Source organism: Alternaria postmessia, assembly GCF_024291825.1.
Source record: "Alternaria postmessia strain BMP 2775 chromosome Unknown scaffold_46, whole genome shotgun sequence".
NCBI classification, from domain to species: domain Eukaryota; kingdom Fungi; phylum Ascomycota; class Dothideomycetes; order Pleosporales; family Pleosporaceae; genus Alternaria; species Alternaria postmessia.
In genome coordinates, this window is record NW_026260119.1 from 111,755 (window position 1) to 135,862 (window position 24,108).

The 24,108-nt window shown below is 51.6% G+C and overlaps 7 protein-coding genes across 7 annotated transcripts; 3 read left to right on the plus strand and 4 right to left on the minus strand.

Annotated features, from left to right (window-relative positions):
* Positions 1–920: 920 nt before the first annotated feature.
* On the plus strand, positions 921–2,367 carry J4E82_007142 (uncharacterized protein; the record flags this gene model as incomplete). Its single annotated transcript, XM_051733391.1, has 3 exons — positions 921–989; positions 1,039–1,594; positions 1,643–2,367. The coding sequence occupies 3 exons, from the start codon at positions 921–923 to the stop codon at positions 2,365–2,367; spliced, it is 1,350 nt and encodes a 449-aa protein (XP_051586851.1).
* Positions 2,368–5,389: 3,022 nt separating this feature from the next.
* J4E82_007143 (uncharacterized protein) lies at positions 5,390–6,311 on the minus strand (the record flags this gene model as incomplete). The annotated part of the gene is made up of 2 exons (XM_051733392.1): positions 5,390–5,574; positions 5,624–6,311. 2 exons carry the CDS (start codon positions 6,309–6,311, stop codon positions 5,390–5,392), a joined length of 873 nt encoding a protein of 290 aa, XP_051586852.1.
* Positions 6,312–6,743: 432 nt separating this feature from the next.
* Positions 6,744–8,997, minus strand: J4E82_007144 (uncharacterized protein; the record flags this gene model as incomplete). The annotated part of the gene is made up of 5 exons (XM_051733393.1): positions 6,744–7,221; positions 7,355–7,523; positions 7,584–8,248; positions 8,307–8,612; positions 8,801–8,997. The coding sequence occupies 5 exons, from the start codon at positions 8,995–8,997 to the stop codon at positions 6,744–6,746; spliced, it is 1,815 nt and encodes a 604-aa protein (XP_051586853.1).
* Positions 8,998–14,867: 5,870 nt separating this feature from the next.
* On the plus strand, positions 14,868–16,249 carry J4E82_007145 (uncharacterized protein; the record flags this gene model as incomplete). The annotated part of the gene is made up of 3 exons (XM_051733394.1): positions 14,868–14,986; positions 15,038–15,945; positions 15,999–16,249. 3 exons carry the CDS (start codon positions 14,868–14,870, stop codon positions 16,247–16,249), a joined length of 1,278 nt encoding a protein of 425 aa, XP_051586854.1.
* Positions 16,250–16,745: 496 nt separating this feature from the next.
* On the minus strand, positions 16,746–18,329 carry J4E82_007146 (uncharacterized protein; the record flags this gene model as incomplete). Its single annotated transcript, XM_051733395.1, has 5 exons — positions 16,746–17,381; positions 17,446–17,747; positions 17,812–18,091; positions 18,151–18,242; positions 18,296–18,329. The coding sequence occupies 5 exons, from the start codon at positions 18,327–18,329 to the stop codon at positions 16,746–16,748; spliced, it is 1,344 nt and encodes a 447-aa protein (XP_051586855.1).
* A 1,899-nt stretch (positions 18,330–20,228) lies between these two features.
* On the plus strand, positions 20,229–23,017 carry J4E82_007147 (uncharacterized protein; the record flags this gene model as incomplete). The annotated part of the gene is made up of 7 exons (XM_051733396.1): positions 20,229–20,432; positions 20,486–20,524; positions 20,572–20,604; positions 20,659–20,776; positions 20,893–21,642; positions 21,708–21,782; positions 21,834–23,017. 7 exons carry the CDS (start codon positions 20,229–20,231, stop codon positions 23,015–23,017), a joined length of 2,403 nt encoding a protein of 800 aa, XP_051586856.1.
* A 380-nt stretch (positions 23,018–23,397) lies between these two features.
* HSP10 (10 kDa heat shock protein) lies at positions 23,398–23,914 on the minus strand (the record flags this gene model as incomplete). Its single annotated transcript, XM_051733397.1, has 3 exons — positions 23,398–23,422; positions 23,491–23,774; positions 23,912–23,914. 3 exons carry the CDS (start codon positions 23,912–23,914, stop codon positions 23,398–23,400), a joined length of 312 nt encoding a protein of 103 aa, XP_051586857.1.
* Between the last annotated feature and the right edge of the window lie 194 nt (positions 23,915–24,108).

A 24,108-nucleotide genomic window follows, 5' to 3' on the forward strand; every position in this document is an offset into this window, starting at 1 on the left:
AGGTGAGAAAAGCCACGTCCCCGCCCGGGGGGCGCCTTCCTTGTTAGCCTACCAGCATGGCTCGAACCAGCGGCTGTAGAAAACGACTGCAACATGCTCGATACTCGTCGTCCCCAGGCCAGCGGCGCCTGAGACGGCGTCGACAAGTCACACTGCAGACCCCGACGGCCCCAAACGTATGCGGCGTCGAGCCTCCCGACAAGCTCGCGTTGATTATTGGGCTCTGCCGCAGGTGCTCGTATAGCTTGCCGATCCAACGCTCCAAACACTCGCGCATCGTCGCTTACTATTTTGAGTATGCACCTGCCGTCCGCCTCTAGCCACCCATGACGCCCGCGCATGGGTGGCTCCTGGTCAACGCTTCCCAGCAAGCCGCCCAGTAGCATGGATGCCTTGCGTGGTCTGTTCTTGGGAGCACCAACTTTTCCCTCCTCATCGCACCGTAGGCCCGTTGTTTTCGTGGGTCCGTGACGGCGATCGACCGACGACCCAAGCCGCTGCATGCAATAATATAACTCGTCTCCCCATGCCCTCTTTGCGCTCGCTGTGCCCTACTCCCAGACAAGCAAGCCACACTGGACCGCCTGTGACTGACTCTTCACCACCTTGCGTGTATGACCAAACGTCTGCTTCACTAGTGACACCCGTCCCTATCGACGTTCCACACTCGCTTCAAAACCCCCGCCATTTCACGCCTGAGACCTCTGTCCGACCCTTTCGCTCGCTCACCTCTCCGTCTTTGTCACGGGATCTGTACCCTATCGATACCAATCTAATCAGGAACATTCCATTCGCCGTTTCCTTGTCCCATCTGCACCTTCCTCCTTGACCGGCTACCTGACGTCCTTACATCCCAACCAGGCGTCGCCCCGCCTGTTATTCTTACCTGGATCTAAACCTCGTCTCACTCCATCGCAAACATGGGCTTCGGATCATCCGACGGCAATGAGTTCTTCCAGAGCTGGGCCTTGTGGCAGAAGATGACTTTCGTAAGAAGTCCCATTGGCTGCTGATAACGTCCCTGCTAACGCTGCCCAGGTACTGGCTTGCGCAATTGTCCTCACCATCTTTCTTGGCCTGCTCAAACTATGGTATGACAAGAACAAGGTCCGCAAGTACAGCAAGGTCGAGAAGGGCAAACGCGCGGCGACTCCCGAGATGCTCGAGGCGCAGCCAGTAACCCATGTCCAAGAAGAGACCAAGGATGAGATTCCCTTTGGTATTCGCGCCATTCAAAGCGGTATCGAGGTTGACGGTGTCTGGATCTCTCGCACCAACACTCCTGTTGGCAGTAGCCGTGCTTCCATCATGAGCGAACAGCTGCCCCGTAGCTTCAACAACTCTCAGCTCGAGTTGCCCCAGCCAGTTGCCCAGGGTTCCAGCCGCAACAGCTCTCGTGCCCCAAGCTCCTTTGACCGCGCCGTTTCCGCTGAGCCTCTCCCAAGCCATGACTCCCGCGCCTCCTCCCCTGGCCGTGGACACAACCACGAAGGTCCCCGCTGCAGCAACTGCAACCACCACGTCTCCCGCAACACTGCTACCCTCAACGCCTTGGAATCTCCCGCTTCTACTCGCAACTCTGCTGCTCCTTCTCGTAAGTGTAGACTTGCGCACTTGATTGAGACATACTAACATCTCACAGCTCCCCTCAACGCCAAACACGGCCAGTCTTCAAGCTCCTCAAGCAAACGCTCCAGCGATGAGTCCGACTACATGCAAATGGGTCAAGATGTCCGCGCATACGAGACTGCATACTTCAGGCCCAACCAACCCATTGACCCCAAGACCGACCTCGAACTCCTTCGCAGCCACCGTCTTTCCCACGTCGCTGAAACTGGACAGCTCACTCCCAGAGTGCGCAAGCCAGGTAATAGCGGAGAGTGGGCCAGCGTGGCGGACAACCAAGTTTCTTCGGTCAACGGTGTTAACTATTTCATGCCCCAGAAGTCACCCTCTCCTCCGCTAGCCACTGTTGCCGACCAGTACGAAGACGTTGCTCTATCAGCCTCTGCAGGTCCCAGTCACGACGGCAGCGCAGCGAACCAGGCTAGGCAGGCAGTTCCCTTGACCGAGTCTTACGCACCTGGCGCGCCATACTACCCAGACACCTACGAACCTCGTGGCCCTCAACACCAGTACAGCTACGATCAAGTGCCGTACGAGGTGAACACGGAGCAGAACCAGGATCGCGATGACCATGTCTTGCGCAGCGTCAACTCTGGCTTCCAAGTCCTAAAGCCAGGCACCTTCCAGCCGCCCACACCCGAGGAGGTTGACCTTGCTGAGCGGAGAACTTCCAAGAAGCTCCAGAAGAAGAGGAGAACATCCGGTGACTCGCGCAAGTCAGCATTCACCGAACAGGTCTAATTCTTCATCGCGATAACTTCACCACGGCATTTATCCTTATCGCCTTTTCCTCGCGTCCACGCCGTCACCTGTTCTCCCATCACAACCACGTGCTGGCACCAACAACTGCATTGAAAGTTTTACAGCGTTTAATTTTGTATCATCTGGCAATCTTTGGGGCTTCTTTTGGGCAGCATGACACTGGGCACTTTGCATGTATGTTTTGGAGCATGGACAGACCCACGTACTGTTGTTTTTTCATAATTACTCTCTCCGCCGCAACAGGTTGCTTGGCACCAGGAATGCGAGCGGCGTTGTAGTAAATCATCATAATCGGGCGTTATAGACACAAAAATGGGCACACCTAACGATCACCACGTAGCATGAGTACCGGGGATTACTGGCTCATTGCATAGCATATAGTACAATCATGAACTTTTATCCGCATCGCATTCCCTGTCTGTTCACTTTCGTGCCGCTTCTCATTCATAGTTCCGGTCTAACCATTGACAATAGCTTTGTGCAATGAGCTTGACTTGGTACTCGCTCCAATCTACTCATTACAGACTACGGCTATAGTACTTTCCGTCAAACCTCACGACAACGAGAAGCGGGACGAAGGATTAGAGTTCTTACCCCCTGGACGCCCACAGGTCGTGGCTTTAATCTGACGAACACGAAAGCCAAGCCGTAGTTGCCGTCCGTCAGCAAATTGCCACCAACTGCAGTGCTGACACTGAGAAAGACAGCCACGCCCAGCGTCACAACTCTTTGATTGGACAGATGTCCGGCATATGCAAGAGTAGGTTGGAGAAACAGAAAAACCAAGTGTTTCTTACATGTACTGTGCAGTAAGGCTGTCTTGCGCTAAGCTACCTAGGTTAATATACAGTAGTACACGTACGCCACGGGGACAGGCGGGTTGTGCAGCCGGCGGAAGCTTAGAAAGGTTCGGGTTAGGTAAGTATTCAGCCTTGAATGTCGACATTGCCAACTATTGCATGGTAGCTTTGACCGCTAGAGATGAACACATGTTTGCTTTTCGTGCGCTCAGCTAGGGACAGAAACAGGAGGGTTTGAAGACAGGAGGAGATCACACATCATATCCAATCACACCATGACCGATTTAGGGGTGGTGAGCTGGAATGTATGACATGTTTTAAGAGCCGGTCCAGTTAAGAAAGGACTACGCTCCACGCACCCGCTCGCCCACTTGCTCTCAAGGCAAGCTCAACTGCAATAGGGAAATGGGATGGAAGAAAACCCGGTTCCTGGACCGGCAAACTCGGCTTATAGTTACTGGTTCAACTACCGTGCCGTACTAGCCAGTTGCCGCTACCGAGCCGTGTCCCTGTTCCCTTGATTCCTTTCTCTCCTTCTTTTCTTCGCGTTAGGCGTGCTGCGTGCATTTTTTTCCTGTGGCTTGTTGAGGCTTGGTGTACATATTGCTTATGTGCCTCCAAGCGCACACTCATTGGTCAAGACCATGCGTTTGGCGAGTGCTTTTAGTCTCGCAGGCTTTGATGAGAGAAATTGAGGGTTGAGTTGCGCAATTTGACACGATATGAGTTAGAAAGCATAGACTGTAGAAGAGGCTGCGAAAGACAAAGTCAAGTGATGTTGAGCTGGCGTATAGTATAGGCAATTCTGCTAAGAGCTAGAACAACTGGGGTCATGCTCGTCGATTGTAGGCAAACAGCCTGGTGCTTGCATAGCAAAATCACGTCTTACATGCTTGTCGACGGGCGAAGACTGGGGTGTTCATCGCCAAGACCTCGGCTTCCTTTGACCAAGGTCGTCACTTCCGCCTTCTCACATTCCAGAACGTCTTTTCCATTTTTTTTGCTCACAGGCAGCTGCACTCGTTCACCGGTCACGTCACGCCTTGCATACATGTCTCCATAGCTCAACTACTCGCCGCGCGCTACCAGAATTCCAATGCCGAATATAGACCATCAAGCCGTGTGGCTTGCATAAATGGCCGCGGGTGGCTTTTTGACGTTGTTCGCAATCGATAGGTGCGTGTAGCGAGAGGCGGGGTCGAGCGGCTGTCTGCCCGATAACCTGATTTGCAAGAGGAGGGTCCTGAGAAGCCTCACCGTCATTCACGACAACGGTGTTGGCTTGTCTTGGCTTATTGATTCGCTGCACATTGCTTATGACGATGGGTGGAGATAGAGGTTAGTTTGACTTCAAGACCCAAGAGAGAGGCGGAGGCTTGGTGATGTGCTGGCCTTTAGGCGAGATGTCCAGGGAAGGAGACCATGGGTACTGGTCCTCACAGGTGCAAAGGACCTCGATCTGTAACCCATCACTGGAGTACGAAATCGGTATCTGATGCATTGGTGCAGGACCTGTGTACTCCAATCAATGTGACATCTCGACAGATGATCCTAGGTTGTAATCAGTACGGCTTACCATACACCGGGTCTTTGTTCCTTGATCTTCCCAGCTATACGTCCGGCGTCTACATTGCCCTGTTTGAGACCTGTCGATCAAGCATTGCAGATCTATAGACTGCCTTCTAGACGCGATCGTCCTTCGTTCGTACCGAGTACGACACTTTTGAGTCTGACGGGCGAAAGCGGGTCCGTCAGCCTTGCAGGCACACGCATATTGAGTAAGAGTGAGATTTCCCACGAATCTTGTGAGACGGCTCCGGTATGCAACATGAAGGGACAGAACACTGCATTCAGTGGTGGCAAATATCAAGGCAAGCTTAAGAGCTGACCCAGTGGAAAGGTGGGGAAGATTGAAGGACGACGGGCTGAGATGCACAGCCACTTGAGGCTTGCATGACTGACGGTGTGGACGGTCCGCTCCGATTCTAGAGCGTTTGTTGGCCACTTATTGGATGTCGAATGTAGTGTAGAGATTGAAGAAAAGGCAACCATGAAGGGCCATCACTTGCAAGATTTGGTGGAGAGCATGCATGAGACAACATTCACACAGCTTAACGCCACACTGCATCCCATTTGCATGCATACCAATTACAACGATGTGCTTCAATATGAAGCGGCTGTGGATCTGATCAATGCAGCGACTACTTCGCAGCAGCAGGACTGTAGGGCCATCCCTCAAGCCCAACCGTCATCATCGAACTCCCCTTGATTTTGTCCTGGCGCGCTTCCAACTCCTCCACATCCCAGTTCGCCCAAACCATCTTACCGCTCAGGAACTTAGTCTTTGGCTGCGATAGCCAAACAAGAAAGTTCGCGCTTAGATCCACTGTGCGACAAATCAGTACACTTCTTTACTAGTTCTTGTTACCACTCACCAGAGTCCATAGGTAGCTGTGACGGATCCGCGCCAGAGCCTCGGAAGATACCTGTATCCACCATTCCAGGATGTACGGCGCATGCAAAGAGATCTGGGTTCTCAGCGGCAAGAAACTCGACGATCTTTGTCTGCGCGGTCTTTGATACGAGGTAACCCGATAGTCCGGGTGTGTATGCTGGCGGCAGAGCAGCTGCGCCAGCAGCGAGCGTATACAAAGCAGCACCAGGCTTTGCACTTGGGATGAAAGCTTGTGAAGCGATTATGATGGATTTGACATTCGTCTCATAGTCCGCCCACCAATCTTGCAGAGAAGCCTCGACGATCTTGGACGGCGAGGAAATGTGTGCTGCGGCAAGAACGAGGACATCCCAGGCGCCGACCTGTTTAGCGATGTCATGCATCGCAGTCTCATCAGTCGCTGAGACAGGGTAGACTGCACATTCTGATTTACTCCCTGCGAGAAGCTTTTTGGTCTCTTCGAGGGTCGATTCGGTGCGTCCAATTAGGATCAGGCGTGCTGCGTCTGCTTTCGCGAAAGCTAGAGCTGTAGCACGGCCTATGCCGCTGCCGGCTCCTGTGATGATTACTGTCTTCCCTGCTTGGCTGAGGCCTGCATTCGATGGGTTGATAGCATCATAAGATTCGTTATGCCAGGTGGCCGTTGGTGATGGAAATGGAGGTTGCATGACCGCAGAGTATAGAGTGATCAAGATGGAATCAGGAAGGACACCAATTCAGGGAAGCCCATAGCACTATAAGTGAGTAAGTGGGTCAGGGCGGAATGTGGCATGATGACTGAACGTTGCTGGAATTCAGTATGTATCCCCACATCCGTTCGTACGTGCTGACCGGCAAAGGTACTGGATGTGATAACGCATTGAGAAGGCAGAGTGGGTAATAAGCGCTAGTACCGAACAGCCGAAGCGCTGACCTTGGTAGGCCTGATCTTGAGTAGTTCACACTTCGCCCACTCTTGCCTTTGTATATGCTATTTGTACAGTTGGATATCGAAACAATAATCTCACAAGGTTGCGGGTAGCTTTTATCCACCTCTCAGAGTCATGATAGTATCCCACCGCTCGTTCACTCTCTGCGTTCTCATTGAGCCTCTGCCATACTCATGTATTTGGTGCTTGGTAGGCAAAATCTGGTGGATGAGTGTCTGGAATCTGGCTCATTCCGATATCTGCACCACCGCCGAGATCCCACCAGTCGGTTTGCCAGTTCCGCGCAACGAAATCGTTTTCTATCGCCCTAAAAAATCCCACAGATTGGAAGTCACCGTCCATATTCGGAGTGTAGTCGGGCATCGATGAGAAGTTTGACATATCGATGTCTGGAAGTTCGCTAGCCATCAGGTTCTGGATTGTATCGAAATTGGTCGGAGGCAGGTCCGTTTCTTGCGCAACATGCTCTCTAGTCTCGATCAACATCGATTCTTTTCGCCTCTCTTCCTGTAGAGATCGTGAAACGCGGTTCAGAGCGTTGATCGTCCTTTCGAATGGGACCAAATCTCGACGTTGTGTACCGCTTTGAGCCATAGCAGCTCCGATGTTCTCAAGGATTTGTATATCACTTTCGCAATCCTCAGGTTTGCTGCAAGCTAGTATGTGCTCGTATAGTGTAAATACGACACAGAAAGGATACAATGTTATGAAACTGACGCCAGGTTAGTGGCTGCATTGAGGAAATACATGGAACGGATAGGGCATTAACGAGCGAAGCTTACTGATCTGTTATGCTCGTGAACTTGATGTTCAGACTGGGCGTATTGTAGAAGTCAAGGATGGTATTTAGGACACGGCGAGCGGCTCGGAGGGCGATGTCCTTTGACCCAGGTCTTGCTTGGTGATGACGTACCAATCTTTGCAACCCGATTATCGTCGCATAAATGTTCACTACGCAAGGTTAGCTGATGGTTGCTCCTCCTTCAAATTCAATATACTGGGTCCACTCACTGATGTGATCTGCGACAAGACAGCGAACTTCTTCTGAAGTATCCGCCGCGTTCATCATTTCATGTAACTTCCACTCGTCCATAAGTGCCTCCATCTGTAAGCAAGTTTCGTCGATTTTCTGGGAGACTGTTTCATCCTGATCCGGTGTTTGGTGACTATCGACGTAGCTGATCATTTCTACAGTCAGGAGTGTGTACCTTATCCATACGGCGCTCATTATGACGTTCAGAGCTGAGGGGTGCATGTTGTCGGAACGAAAGAGTAGTGGTGGCCGAACCTTGTTTGGTACGTACTGCAAGACTGTCGGCTTATCATAGAACAGACGGAAGAAGGTGTCAATAGACAGGATGTACCAGTATGTATAGCGGTCGGTATCTTTCCTGCTTTCTTCTTCGAAGGATTTTGCCGGTATGACATCCAGCTGATCTATCCCGTTTGATTTGACATGCTGGCAGGACTTGCAGTGAAACTTCCATGCTAACTGGTAGTCATGGCAGGTCATCGCTGTCCATGCCGAAAGGGCTGCGGTATGAATGTCCATGCTTGTGTCACTCGGAGATTCGAGCCATGCAGGCACGCTCTCTAATACCTTCATATATGCCTTCTTGATCCGGTCTCCTCCTGGGGCCTCCGTCAACTGTAATCCATAAAACATGGCGTTGTAACTTGACGTTGATATCAGTTAGGTTCGACTCCCATACAGCTTGAGCAGGAGCCACTCACTACAGCACACGCATACTAGGATCCACATTGACGAAAGGAGAGTCAATTATTTCGGGTAACGCGCGAAGTAAGCCGATATCCAAAATGGAGTTCGTGAATGCGTCCGGTACAAGCATTGAGGACATGACGGTGACAAATCCGTCGATACATGATCGTGCCTCTGTTATGGAGATTTTGAAGTCTACACTCAATGCCCCAGTGCGCACCCTCAATTTTCCAAGGTCTTCGATGGCCTCGTTGAGCGCCGACATTGCATTATCGATATTTGACGTTGGTGTCGCGACTGGAGTAGCCTTGTCTTGGAAGCTGCGTCGAGTATCAGTCGCAAGCCGGTAGATCTACAAAGGTTAGCTATTATGATCCGACAGGACTTTGAAGGGCGCTCGTATCCTCTGAGCAGTATCCTTGAATGCTTTTTGGCACACGTTTGCATATGGATGCAGATCATAGATGATTGAGCAGGCAGCAAACATTCTATGGTACGTTCAACTCACTCAAGGCCTAACTCAGCGAACACGAACTCCTTCGGTATCGGTTTCATTACCCATGACTCCTGACCATCAGCCACAGTCAGCGAGGCCTCTGGAGACGGCACGGGTGTGCTCTTTCTTATCGATTCGCGTCTCGGTGCCAGATCTGACACAGATGATGAACGATCATCGGCAGCATCACTGATTTGCTTCTCGAGCATCTCTAGTCGCTGGCTCAGATGCTGGACGACAGCTTTTTGTTGGGCGTGGCGCGGCCTTTGTCGTCGTTCTACATACTGACATTCTTCTTTGGCAGCGATGCATTGGTGGCAAACTGGCTCCGCTTTGTCGCATTTGATCTTTTTACGCTTGCACCGAAGACACTTCAAGGGACATTTAGCAATCTCCGCTCTCCGATCAGTGTAGATGATGGGTACCTACGGCAAGCTTCATCGTCATTTTATGGCTGCAGCGACTTCTTGGACGCACCTCCGGGTTCCGGAAAGGTGTTCGCGCGCGAAAGCGGTCTGGTCGACTAGCGAATCACCAAATGTTCTGCAAAATTGCGCATCGAGAGGAAGACGTAGATGAGGAAAGGGCAAGGAGCCCGCGGACATTCGGGAAAGCGCGGTGTCCGGTTAATTACGTACTGCCGAGAATCACGAACACCACCCATAACACTCGGACCAGGATCGCCAAGTCTGCCGACTGACCTGTGTTGGACATAGTTGCGAAGATATGACCGTTCAGCATCATGGTTCATTCAATAAAAGGAATGTCGACGGACAGTACTTTCGAGCTGTTTCGATATCGCTATCTGATATCTTCCCTTGCCTATACTGGGCCAGCACTGTTCGATCCGCACAAGAACTCCCTACTGTAAGTGCATTCATTCATACATTCATGCGATAGACTCACGAACCCCGACTGACAGTACTGCTAGTGCTATCCTTGACCAATAGCATTTCTAGTAATATATCCACATCCTGGTCGCGGTTTCGTCGAAGTTCCTTGAACGCGCATCTCTATTTGAGCATGTCAGCTGGACTAGGCTTCACTGAGACACAAGCGGTCAAAGAAGAAGCCCACGTTGACCGCTTGAAGTTGGAGTCAGACGCTAGCTCCAACTCTACAGGACCTGACGACAAGACCGAAGATCAACAAGAAGCGCAGCGTGAAGGAGATGTTCATGAGCTTGTGCGCAAATTTACAACACATTCAGAACAGCAAAATGTTGGCTCACCCTTTGCCGACGATGTGCACCACCGACTTGACCCCAAGAGCGACCAATTTCGTGCCAAAGATTGGGCCCGATCATTTTACGACTTGCGTTACAGTAGTGAAGAAACAATTCCCCGTGTTGCCGGCGTCGCATTCAGAGGCTTGAATGTTTGGGGCAAAGGCTCACCAACAGACTTCCAGTCGACTGTGGGGAATACCATCCTCAAATTGCCTGCTTTATTTGGAAGAGGAACACAGAAAATCGAGATATTACGGGATCTGGATGGACTGCTCCTTCCGGGAGAGCAATTATGTGTCCTCGGACCCCCTGGGTATGTTCAAGTATTGTCGAATACTGCTATATGATCTAACACTCAGTAGATCGGGATGTTCAACACTGTTGAAGACTATCGCCGGCGAGACCCATGGTTTCCAAGTCAGCCCCGACTCATACTTAAACTACCAGGGTGTGCCAGCAAAAGATATGAACTCAGTGTTCCGTGGAGAAGCAATTTACACCGCAGAGGTTGATGCGCACTTTCCTCAGTTGAGTGTGGGTGACACGTTGTACTTCGCTGCTCTAGCCCGAGCACCCCGTACCATACCCGGTGGTATCAGTCGCCAACGCTACGCTGAACATCTACGAGATGTGAGCATACATACTCGAGCTCAAATGAACTGATCACTGACTTCTAGTAGGTCGTCATGGCTATGTACGGTATCTCGCACACGTCAAACACACGCGTAGGCAATGATTATGTCCGTGGAGTTTCCGGGGGTGAGCGCAAGCGGGTAACGATTGCTGAGGCCTCTCTCAGCTTTGCACCTCTCCAGCTGTGGGACAACTCGACTCGTGGTTTAGACTCAGCGAATGCGGTGGAGTTCTGTAAGACGCTGAGGACTCAGTGTGACGTCTTTGGTGCAGCTTGCGTAATCGCCATCTATCAAGCTCCACAAGCCGCATACGAGGTTAGTTTCCAGTAAGATGCGACCAGAGAATGGTTTGGCTAACTCCTACAGGTTTTCGACAAAGTCACTGTACTGTACGAAGGCCGTCAGATCTACTTCGGACCGTCGAACGAGGCGCGCGTATATTTTGAACGTCTTGGCTTCGAATGCCCTGCCTCCCAGACCACGCCCGATTTCCTCACCTCAATGACATCCGCATCTGAGCGCCGCATCCGGAAGGGCTTCGAGAACACCACGCCCCGTACCTCTGACGACTTCGCTCGATGCTGGAAGGAGAGTCCCGAACGTCAACGGTTATTGAAAGAGATAGAAGAATACAACAACACCTATCCTCTCAAGGGTGAGCAGCATGAACGCTTTGCGCTTTCTAGGACAATGGAGAAATCCAAGAAGCAACGACAGAAGTCGCCATATACTCTTTCATATTGGAGGCAGATCCGTCTCTGCATGTGGAGAGATGTGCAGAGACTCAAAAATGACCCGAGCGTTCTTCTGACTATGCTCATCGTCAACTTCTTCGAGGCACTCATCATATCGAGTATCTTTTACAACCTACCTCAGTCGACCGCGTCCTTCTTCAAGCGTGGCGGAGTTTTGTTCATGGTCGTGCTGCTCAATGCTTTCGGATCGATGTTGGAGATTATGAATCTCTACGCAAAGCGTACTATCATTGAGAAACACAATCGCTATGCCCTGTATCATCCTTCGGCGGAAGCATTGTCGTCGATGATCGTGGACCTGCCGTACAAGATCACTAATAGTCTTTTGGTCAACACGACATTGTACTTCATGTCCAATTTACGTCGAGAGCCCGGCCCGTATTTTTACTTCCTGCTCGTTGGGTTTACCACAGGTCTCTCCATGAGCATGTTCTTCCGGCTGTTCGCTTCGATGACGAAAACCCTCGCCCAAGCGCTCGCTCCTAGCTCTCTCATCCTGATCATGCTCGTACTATACACCGGGTTTGCTATCCCGGTCCAGTATATGCAAGGATGGGCGGGCTGGTTCCGATGGATTAATCCGGTTGCGTACGGCTTCGAAAATGTCATGGTCAACGAGTTCCACAATCGAACATTTGCTTGTTCGTCCTTCGTACCCTCTGGACCATCGTATGAGAACGTTGCGCCTGAACAGCGAGCATGTGCTGTGCAAGGCTCCCAACCAGGTCTAGACTACGTCAGCGGTACTGCATACGTCGAGACTGCCTTCAAGTATAACTACAGTGAACGATGGTCCAACTATGGTATCATCATAGCCATTACAGTCATTCTCTTCCTTGCTCACTTGGTCATGAGCGAGTTGGTTGCTTCCGAGCGCTCTAAGGGCGAAGTGCTTGTGTTCCGACGTTCCAAGATGCAGAAGACGGCGAAGAAGAACGGTGCTGACGAGGAAGCCGGTGGAGCAACTGCCCACGAGGGTGAGAAGATCAGCCATAACACAGAACTGGAACCCACAATGCAAAAGCAGGTGTCTATCTTTCACTGGGAGAAGGTTACATACGAAGTCCAGATCAAGGGGGAAACCCGTACTATCCTGGATGGTGTAGACGGATACATCAGGCCGGGCACCCTGACAGCTCTCATGGTATGGTAACCGGACTGCTTCTTTGTACTCAAGCTAACAGTCCTGCAGGGTGTGTCAGGTGCAGGTAAGACTACACTCCTCGATGTTCTCGCAAGTCGAACGACCATGGGCGTCATTGGTGGTAACATGCTTGTGGACGGCCGTCAAAGAGACGAGTCTTTCCAACGACAGACCGGCTACTGCATGCAACAAGACATACATCTGGATACATCCACTGTACGAGAGGCTCTGGAGTTCTCTGCATTGCTCAGACAGCCACCGGAGTATGGACGCGAGGAGCGGCTCGCATATGTTGATCATGTCATTCGTCTTTTGGATATGGAAGAGTATGCAGATGCTGTCGTTGGTATTCCCGGATCTGGACTCAATGTTGAGCGTAATTATCCCCATGCTTCCGGCCATGACCCACGAGCTTCACTAACTTGATTCAGAACGTAAGCGCCTCACCATTGGCGTCGAGCTCGCCGCCCGTCCCAAGTTGCTACTCTTCCTCGACGAACCCACTTCTGGTCTCGACAGTCAGACTTCATGGTCCATCTGTGATTTGATGGAGAAGCTCACCCGAGACGGCCAGGCGATCCTCTGTACGGTTCATCAGCCTTCATCCCTTCTCTTTCAGCGCTTCAACCGACTCCTTCTACTCGCCAAAGGTGGAAGGACTGTATACTTTGGTGAGATCGGTCGCGACTCCAAGACCCTCCTCGATTACTTCACTCGCAACGGAGCGCCAGCATGCCCTGCCGGTACCAACCCTGCCGAGTATATGCTTGCAGCAATCGGTGCCGCACCCGGTGCGCGAACCGAGATTGATTGGCCTGCTGTCTGGAAGTCCAGCAAGGAGTACGCGAATGTTCAAACTGAACTAGCTAGTCTTAGGGAACTCGCCAACCGGCCCTCTGCTGTCATGGACTCAGCCGACGCCAGTCACCAGGCCTTTGCAGCCTCTTTCAAGGACCAACTACGCGCTGTAGCCATGCGGTGCGCACAACAATACTGGAGGACGCCGTCATACATCTACGCAAAGGCTATCTTGACTATTGGTTGTTCTATCCTGATCGGATTCTCGTTCTTTGACAGCAACAACACCATGCAGGGCCTGCAGAACCAGATGTTTGGCGTCTTCATCTTCTTATTCGTGGTCATCCAACTCATCTACCAGATCATGCCGATGTGGATTTCGCAACGGACTCTGTACGAAGCGCGGGAGCGACAGTCGAAGACCTATGCTTGGCAAGCATTCGTCCTCTCCAACATTTTCATCGAGTTGGCTTGGAATGCTTTCATGGCTGTCTTTTGCTTCCTCGTGTGGTACTATCCTGCCGGCTTGTACCGCAACGCAGAAGCTACGGATGCAGTTAACATTCGTGGTTTCCACGCTCTTCTCATTGTCGTGGCCGTCTTCGTCTTCGCAAGCACCCTCGCACATCTGCTCATTGCCGGCTCGCCTAACGAAGAGATTGCCGGTGCTATTGCCACTTTAATAACCATCATGCTATACGCCTTCTGTGGTATTCTCGCTGGACCCAACGATTTGCCTGGTTTCTGGATCTTCATGTATCGCGTCAATCCTTTTACCTACCTGGTGTCGAGCTTCATGTCGACCACACTAGGTCAAGCGCCCGCTTATTGCGCCGACTCTGAGTTCCAAACTTTCTTCCCACCACAGGGTCAAACTTGCGGCGAATACATGTCCAAGTATATTGACATGGCTGGTGGCTATCTTCGAGACGCGCAGGCGACCGGACAATGCGGGTTTTGTCAGATGGACTCCACGGACCAGTTTCTTACGCGTATTCACGCGGATTGGGACACGCGCTGGAGAGATTTTGGTCTACTATGGGTATACATCGCGTTCAACATGGCGGCGGCGATCTTCCTGTATTGGCTCTGTCGCGTCCCGAGGACGAAGAAGGGGAAGAAGAGCTCGTAAGCGGCAGACGCGCTCTGTCGTAGGGACGCGTCGACGAGTCGTGACGCGTTGATGTTGCGATCATTGCATTTACGGTGTTCTAGGGGTTTGGCGTGCAGTCATTGATCCCTTCTTTCTCTGCGATCGCCTTCCGGAGAAGGTAATTTCGTTACTTAATAGCGCGCCCGGCAGGGTCGGGACCACGGTTCCGTGATGTCACAAGCAACCACCTATTTCCGCTGACATCACGAAAGCCGTGGTCTCTTTGTTTTTACCCTTAGATCGAATAGTTTGGTTTAGGATAATACATAGAGGTTTCACTTCATGATGTTGGCTTTAGAAAGCTTAGTTGTCGTTACGCTGCACGCGAATCTGGGGTAACCGCATCCTTCACACCTGCCGCGCGCCATGTCAACCAATGGAAGGAGCAGCTCGGGACAACAACACCAACGTCAAGAACGAGATGGCGTCATACCGAAACGTGAGCCAGGATGGTCAATTGCGATCAAAAACTTCAGTCCACAATGGTATTTCCATCGTAGCAAGAAAAACCATGGCCGCCACTAATCATGAAGCAGGTTCACGGTATCCATGGACACGGGCGTCCTGTCAATAATAATGAATCTTCTTCCCTGGCAATTCCGCGGCCTAGGCATCCTCGCAACGATCATGTTCGTCTTCAACCTCGTCTTGTTCACGGTCTTTACCCTCATCTCGCTGCTACGCCTCGCGAAATTCCCACGCCACGTCAAAACGCAGACACTCTCCCACGAAGAAGAGCTTTCGTACCTTGGCGCACCAGCCATTGCGTACTTGACACTGGTAGCGCAGGTAACGCTCACATGTTCCACGGCTTGGGGGTATAACTGGACCGTCTTTGCCTACGTGTTGTGGTGGATTGGTCTCGTGTGGACAGTGACACTGTGTAGTTTCCAAGTCATTGTGCTTGCGAAGCGGGATATTACTGTTGATCGTCAGCTCAGTCCTACGATTCTGCTTCCGCTCATCTCTGTCATGACGCTTGGTACGACGGGCGGTTTGATTGCGAATTACTCGGTTGGACTGAGTGCTAGCATGGCCGTTCCTATCATCGTCACAGGATACATGTGCATCGGCTACGCCTTCTTCCTTGCGCTCCTCTACTATGCGTTCATTGCGCATAAACTCATCGCTGTGGGTCTGCCTCCACCGATGAAGATTCCCAGTCTTGTCATCACAGTGGGACCTGTTGGTCAATTCGCCACGGCAATCCAGACGCTGAGTTCGGCTGCGAGTACGAGAGGGATGTTTGGAAGTTACAACCAAGGGACATGGTTGCAATCCAGTGCAGCGAGCAGTGTGAGTGCAGCAGCGATATTAATCGCGTTGTTAGCATTGGGCTTCGGGTTCATGTGGATTACCATGTCATGGTATATCGTGGTTGAGGCTCTTGTCAAGAGGCAGCTGCCATTCAGCTTGGCGTGGTGGAGCCTTATCTTCCCAATGGGTGAGTCCTTCTCTCGACACTAATCGTACACTGAACTGACCAAGACTTCTTAGGTGTTTATACCACCGGCCTCCTCAACCTTTCGATCTCTCTCAATTCGACCGCTTTCCGTGGCTTCACTACCGCCCTCCTCATATTCATGTTCATAATCTATTTTGTCAACTGGGGTGGCACTTTGTACCGGATCTATACCAAGCAGGCGTTAGGGGTGCCTCAGCAACGAGAGGAAGAGGATGAACAAGCAAAAGAGAAGAAAGAAACAATGGATCGATATGTCGTAAGGAATGGAGGGAACACAGTGTAGCTGAGGTCGGGCTAGAATGATGTTAGCAATTTAATCTTAATGCTTTTCACATATGCCAAGCACTAAAAACTGCCACATGATAGTCAATGAATGTGGCCATGGAGTATTGCCAGAGCAAACATTGGAAGAATGGTAACTCTAGTAGTTCATACAGACAAGGTTTGACCGTTCGAACAGTATATTGTTCAGACCGCAAAACTGCGTAGCTACTATGACACTCACTCCAGCAACTCAACAGATTGTACCCTCATAGTAAATTGTTGATTTGTCCAACGCACTCATGTACTTGCTATCGCATGCGAAATACCCTCAAGGTGTTTCTTTGCGAGTTACACATACACCTTGATTTCAGCGATCCTCCCTAAACATCTACAACATACCATAAAGGCACCAAACCCCATTAACGCCAAGGCTAAACTTCAATATCTATTCCTAAACCGCTCTGGCCAGCAGCAATGCAACAAATCGCCCAGAAGAACCTTTTTACGGAATTCGCTCATTCGAACGCGCTCAAATCCAATGGCACACTGCTGCCTCGTCCAGCGCGGTATCTTTTTTGTCCGCCAGTGAATTCTCTCGGTCGTGGAAACTGTGATTCGTCTTGGAATCTCCACCTCAAATCGTGAATTGGCCTGACCCTACCCTTCTCCCTTCCACCTCCGGAATGAGAGCTCGTCGGACTCTTTATGCTTGATCCGCCGTTTGTCAAGGTGTACGAGCTCGGATCCATCATCGATCGCAGGGGTGTCTGAGACGCAGGCCGGCTGATTGGGGCACTGGGTGGGGGAGAAGGCGCGGGTGCACTGGGCGGCGCTGCTTGAGGTGGAGGAGGCGGTGGCGCAGCAGGCGATGTGCGACTGTAAGCATTGCGCGCGGCGGTTTCAGCCAGAGAGGGCGTGTGTCCGTTCGATGGAGGCGGTGGTGGTGGCGGGGCGGGCGGGGCGGATGGCGCGCGACTATCGTATTTGTACGGGTCGTATTCGTCGTCATCGTCCTGTGCGCTCGCTGGGGGAGGCACGGACGGCGGAGGAGGAGGAGGAGGGGGGGTGGATCTCGAAGGCGGTAATGGCGGTGGTGGAGGAACAGCAGTTGGTCTAGGGGATGTAGAAGTTGGTGGCAATGGTGGTGGTGCCTAAAAGCCGGCACACAAAGTCAGCATGTGTTTCATGCGCAGTTTGTACAGGAGCATTTCTTACCGGAGGAAGCGAAGGGGGAGCTGGGGATGCTCGAGCGGCAAGATTGGACGGTTTGCGAGATGAGGGAGGGGGAATAGGTGGTTTTTTCCCTAGAGGTAACGGAGGTTTGGGCTTGCCGCTTATACTTGAGGCTACCGAGTTGGGTCTTGAGTCTTGGCCCCGAAGAGCGTTGAGTTGCGGTCTGGTGTTCATAGCTGGTGGTGCGGGAGGTAATGATGAAGGTGGTTTGGGTGCTCCCGAGCCTCTATTCGACTCAGGATCTGAAGCATAGGACGGAGCTTCTGCGCCGGTCTTGACACCGCCTAAAAGATGCGAATACAAAGTCAGCGCATGTCTCACATGCAGTTGGTAAATGGGAGTTGTTACCTGACTTTCTTAGCTTCGGCATTCCTCCTGCGAACAGTCCCCCCAGCTGCGGGGGCGCAGCAGGCGCGTCTCCAGTATCACTGTTGCTTCTTGCTCGGTTCCCTGGCGGCGCAAGACCTGGGACTGCCGGTGCCTTGCCCATTGTCGGAATTGCAGGTGCGCCCATGGCGACTGGAGCGGGCCCGTCGCTCACTTTGCCAACGATAGGCGCGGATCGATCGTTGACCACTGTGACTTTCTTCAATCGTGCGCCCTTTGTAATGTCGCCCAGGAGTGCGCCCTGTGATATGTTAGTCATGACTGCGCGCAGTGCCAATCTCTCGCGAGGATGCGACATACTCGTCCTGCACCTGAAGCAGGTGCTTTAGCCCCAGGTGCCTTGCCAGGCGGCGGCGGCATACCTCTACCAGCTCCCCTTCCCATACCTGGGGCTAAATACACAAAGTCAATACGTGTCTTAGCAGTTCCAACAGGGACAACTTACGTGGAGGCGGCGGAGGCGGCGGTGGGGGCGGCATTTTGATCGTTTATCTCGCGCGTCGATGGTAGATTTTCAAGCTTTGCTGTTGACGTGTTGGAAGACTATATGCAGCTTTGCTGCCTGGTCGTGTGCGTAGGCATGCAAAGGGTGGAGTGGAGTGTCCAAGTAAGATGATCGATCCTCTTGGGCGTCGTCACTGCTTGGCACTCAATCCTCGCCGTTCCGCCTTACGTCAGCAACAGCTACGCGTGTCGATACTTCCTTCTTGCCGCTTCCATTACTTCTATATCATCTTTGCTTCCAAAGTGCAACCTCAGCGATTATTTGCTATTTCCGGCTAATTGCGATACCTTGGGGTTTGTAAGGTCTGGCCATTCCTACTATTCAAAATCTAACGGTTCAAAATTTCCTATTCTCTCTCTCGTTTTTTACGTATCCTCTCTTGCCAGGCCTTTTCAAGGTCTTATCTTTCCAATCTTATTTCCGTAGTTCACTTCTTGACTACTGTACTCCTCGCACTACCTAATCTCTCTAACGCTGTCTGCTTCATGGTGCCTATCCAATTCTGCACCCTCACACCCGCCATTCCATTGTTAGCTCCATGATGTGCACTCGCTATAATCCCAGAAACAGTTCCGGGTTATGTTGGCACCATTTTCGCCTTATCTGCTCTCATATGAGCACATGTGTGGAGTTGTCGAAACAGGGGTTCTATAATGCTAGCGCGATTGATGCCTTAAGCTTGCAGACCCTGCTTGGGCAGTGATAGTATAATAGTGATCGTAGTTGGGCAGATGTCATACGTTCTTTCCTAGATCATCGCAGTCGTACTGGGATAGCCTGTCAGTCGTCGGCTTGAAACGCGCTCAAAATTGCGTTGACAGCGTTGATTCGGATTGCGAGGCACGTGCAAAGGAGGGTAAGACCAGTCCAGGGAACTGGTAAATGCTCTCTCTCTTCCCATCGCTGAGGATGTACCGTTGTTTGCTGCTCATGCGCTTTAGCGAAAATCGCATGCAGCAAATCTTCATCCTCAGCCCTTTCTGCTCTGTACCACGACCAACATCTTAACCCCCCGAGGTCGTGATCAGTTAGGCCATTTGCTCAGTAATGCAAACTGACTGCAGGAAAAATTGCACCCTTTCCCCTCCTTTGCTCCTCGCGGAGCAGATGAGGTTTCCTCTTCGCTATTTGTCAGCTCCTAGCGGAGACGTCAGGCTCATCCCCGTTGCCATAGCTCTTAATTGAGTTGAGTGACAAACCCGCTGCCCTTCCTCCTTAGAAAGATCTGTCCCTGGCGAGTCTTCAAAGGTGTTTAGTCGTGGCTACTATAGTTGGGTCTCTTCATCTAAATTCTTTTGTCTCCATCGCAGTTGCCGAAGCAAAATGATCTTATAAAGGGAAATGGATCTTCGCCGCTCTGGGATCCAATACTGTCGGGCAATTGGGCTTTTGTGCAACCTTCAGACATATGCAGCAAGAGGCCCTTGTTTACAGCGCTGCTCCGGCATCTATCGGTTGACAGTGACTGCGACAAGCTCTTGATAGCACGTAAGCAAATGACCTGGCGCCCTATACAGAGAGAAGAATAAAGAGGAGCCAAGCCGGTAAGCCTTCTCGCGATCCACAATAGCATGGAACAACAAAACTTACAAAACTCCCAACTTTACAGACTTCCAAGTTGTCTATTTATGGACGTAACATTCCGGTAACTCTGTCGTGGTAAGCTGAAAAGAAGAGCTTGCGTCATTGCGCCAGCCCCTCCAAATCATCACACACGAAGTGGGGCAGGTGTGGCTGCGTCATTTTGCACAGCCGCTTATCCGTAATCGTAGACAGCTGACTGAACAGCAGGGAAATAGTTATTCGCAGGCTCTTACTGCGCTTCTCTACGATACCATCTTACTCCTAGTTCCACTCTTGTAATATCGCAACCATGGGAATTTCTTCACAGCACGTCCTGCTCATCGCTATTGCGATCCTCGTGCTACTACCCGCCGGCGCTGATGCCTTCGGCGCGGGCAACATCGCGAGTATCTCAAAGATTGAAGGCAAAAACTGGCGACATGGCGACATTGAAGACATGCTCGCGACGGTCGCGTGCTTGAAAGGACATAAGTGGAAGAGCAACATGATCAAGGTATATCCAAATGGCAACGTTACAGTGACTATCACGACTGACCTTCTGTGTAGCGTGTGTACTTTGGCAACTGGCTACGCGATTACTCACAGGTGATTCCAACAGACTGCGCGACGCAAGACTGCGCTGACTGATTCAGGCTGTTGATGTGGGCACGTTGGCCAAAGTTCAAGTACGTGTTACGGCAGGATTTTTTTCAATCGGTCAACAAGCTTACGATTAGTAGGGCGAAACCATTCGCGTCCTGGTCTGGGTCTTGTCTTTCATGTCTTTTGGCTATGCAACTGGAGAATTCGAGGTTACAGCCGAGAGACTAGGTGTTTATAGGCCCGAAGAGCATATCGGTAAGCGAACTTGAACCTCTCCTACTTGCTCGTACTAATGGTAGTTCAGACAATCCTGTAGGCAACCTCAGTTTACACTTACATGTGTATTTTGATACTAACATCCTCAAAGAAAGACTATGCCGATAATGAAGACGCAAGAAAATACGACCCTCGTCTTCGAGGACCAGTATCAGAAGCTGAGCTCGCGGTGGATCCAAACACCGGTATGAAAAACTACATCGCCAATGAACATGGCAACTGGGCTACATCAAGCGGATATGTAAAGTACTCATTTGCGCGCGCCATCCACTTCGGCCGCCTTTATACCCACGGATCATCAGGTCAACGCGGACGAGACGAGGATCTATCGGAAGCGCTTCGCTGTCTGGGTCAAGGACTGCACTGCCTCGAAGATTTTGGAGCGCATACTAACTATACCGAACTTGTGCTACGCGAGCTTGGTTATCACAACGTTTTCCCTCATGTGGGCGTACAAGCTGGCATTAACCTCCACGGAAAGCACACGTATCCGCTCGTAACTGGCACATTTGGAGGTGTTGATTTCTTCCATTCCGTGCTCGGAGAGGCCAATGACCACATCACTCAGACTGAGATCGATGAGGTGAACACTGCTCTCGTAGACGCAGTGTCTGGTGGACCTGGTGGACAGAGAAGCGGACCTGGAGGCCAGTCGAATGCTTGCGGGGGGTTGATCGACGTTCTTAGCAAAGTGCCTGGTACTGGGGATCTCATCAGACAAGCACAGGATCTGCAGGCCTCTTCAGACGCACAGGCTGCAGAAAACGCACGCGGAGGTTATGGCGACTACAGCTCTTCCAGAGCTGGACCTAACACCTTCGACGCACCACCTGGATCTATGGGCGGTAAGAACTGTTTCTGCACGAACTGCATATGAGACATGAACTAACTTGGTATGCGCACATTTTAGGACCCCCAGGACCGGACATCCCAGGAACGAACACGGATCCAGCCACCATTATCCCCAAGATTTATCCTATTCTGGGTAAGAATACTTTGAAACGTAAACCCAGAGACGCGAGCTAACCCGTCAAAGTATTCCGCGACAACGTTGTCCGCAGCATCTCAGCCATCATCTCCAAGATCCCTGGATTAGAGAAACTGATCGAGACCATTACCGAGCGCGTCACTCTATTCGTGCTCTCTCTGCTGGCACCTTTCATTCTACCAATCATCAAGACAGCATCATCACAGCTGAAGAGCGGTTCCTCTGCTGTCATTGACTCAGCAGCCAAACATCAGTTTGAGGTCTGGAACGACCCTTCGTCTACCAACCCAACCCACAGCATGTTATCCAAAGACCACTTCTCGAACGTCTTGAACCCGCCAGCCGGTCAAGTCGCTGTAGCGATCTTGCAGTACGTCGCACCTCGCGTGATCTACGCTTGGGACCATCCAGATGTTCCTGTCGACGAAGTTCTGAACGACTGCATGCGCGTTTTCCATCACCCAGCACTTCGAGACCCGCACTGCGAAGTACACAACGAAATGTTCAAGGTCGTTGAGAAATGGGCTCGCAACTACCACGGCAAAGATTTAAATCAGGTTCTGTCTTCGGAATCCGTCAAGGCCGGGCACAATCACAGTGGCGGGAACGATCACTCTACAGGCCACAGCCATGGGGCAGTGAATATGTCGAGCTTTGGAGGTCACAGCCATGGCAGTGGAGGTAATCACGGCGGTGGCTATCCTGGCCAACAACAGTCCAGCGGATCTAACGACCTTCTTGGTTCCTTGACCAGCAAACTTCCTGGTCCCCTTGGTGGTATGCTCGGCAGCCTTGGCGGCAGCTCTGGAAAAACTCGCGACATGGACGACAACTTCTCTGCTTCCTCTTCATCAGCACCAGCACCATACCAGCCGTCACCGTCACCGCAACCTAACCAGTGGGCTGGTTTCCAACCCTACCAGTCATCCTACTCGGGTGAAGCCTACCAACCGCCCGCCGAGTACAGCAACGCGGTACCTTCTGGCGGATACGGATGGGGTCAGGGCCAGTACTCGGGAGGCCAAGGTGTGGAGCCTAGCTATACTGTTCCTACAAATTACCAGCAGGGGTACGAGAATTACAACACCGGGCCAGGAGGCTTTGCTCAACCACCAGCTCAACAGCCACCTCCGGGATCTTATGGGGCGTATGGACAGGGCGGTGCATATAACCAAGGTCCGTCAGAGGGTAGTGCAAGGCAGTGGGGCAGCGGCGGGAACTCTGGATGGTAATCGCCAGTGCAGATATTCGAGTGTCGACTAGGGCCAGCGTGCTTAAAGTCCTTGGAGGTTCCATAGATTCATGAATAATGCAAACACGACCTTTCGATCTTGTCATTACGGCAAAGGCAATAGAGTAGAGATTCTTGTTTCAATGTTTCTTCCCCACATTCCTTCAGCAACCTCATATCTTTGAATTCCGACGTCTTGTAAATACATGCATCGAAGAATCGCTTTCCAAAACAGATTTCCCCAAGCCAGATGATATGCCAAATGAACGCCGGCCGTTATGCTAGCGTCTCGCGTTTCGTGAATCTTTGGGTAGTATTGATACAAGATAAAGGATGCAGTCGTTCCGTCACTTTTATGGCAGATTATGACTGTAACCCAATTTACTCGTTGATCTTAGCCAGGAGCCTAGACATCAAACGTTAGTCGCTATCCCATAATATGCAGTCGCATCCGCATGTATGATGTAAACGTACTCGTGGTCCCGGAAAAGGCTCAACTCCTCTTCGCCGACCTTGATGGGGCTTCCGCCGAATTGCGGGATCAAGACCTTGTCGCCAGGTTGTACGCTGGGGGTGACGCGCTTTCCATCTTTGTCGAGCATGCCGGGGCCGACGGCGAGGACCTTGGCCTCGTTGAGCTCCTTGACGGCAGTCTCGGGGAGGAAGATGCCGGTTGCGGTCTTGGCTTCGGGCTTGATGCGCTGGACGAGGATGCGGTCGAGGAGAGGCGCGATGCTGCGGATGGACTTGATTGCGGACTATGAGGAAGATTGGTCAGCTTGGAGTTGCGCGTGCATGTGCATGTGCAAAGCGTGTAGTGGGGTGAAAGTGGTCGTCATGCTCGATGCTCGTATGGACTGCATGAGAGACGCATTGGAGCACAGTTAGAACATACCATCTTGACGGATTACAGTAGCCGGATGTTACGAAGAAGCGAGAGAGACTAGAGTTGCGCTGGGTTGTAGAGTAGAAAGATGTCGATGAGAGCTAAACACGAAGATGAAGATGTTGTGCTTCGCCCTTCCAGAAAATTCCATGTCCGTGCACTTACCTCGGAACAAGCTGCGGAACGCTTCGCATCTCGCGCATTAC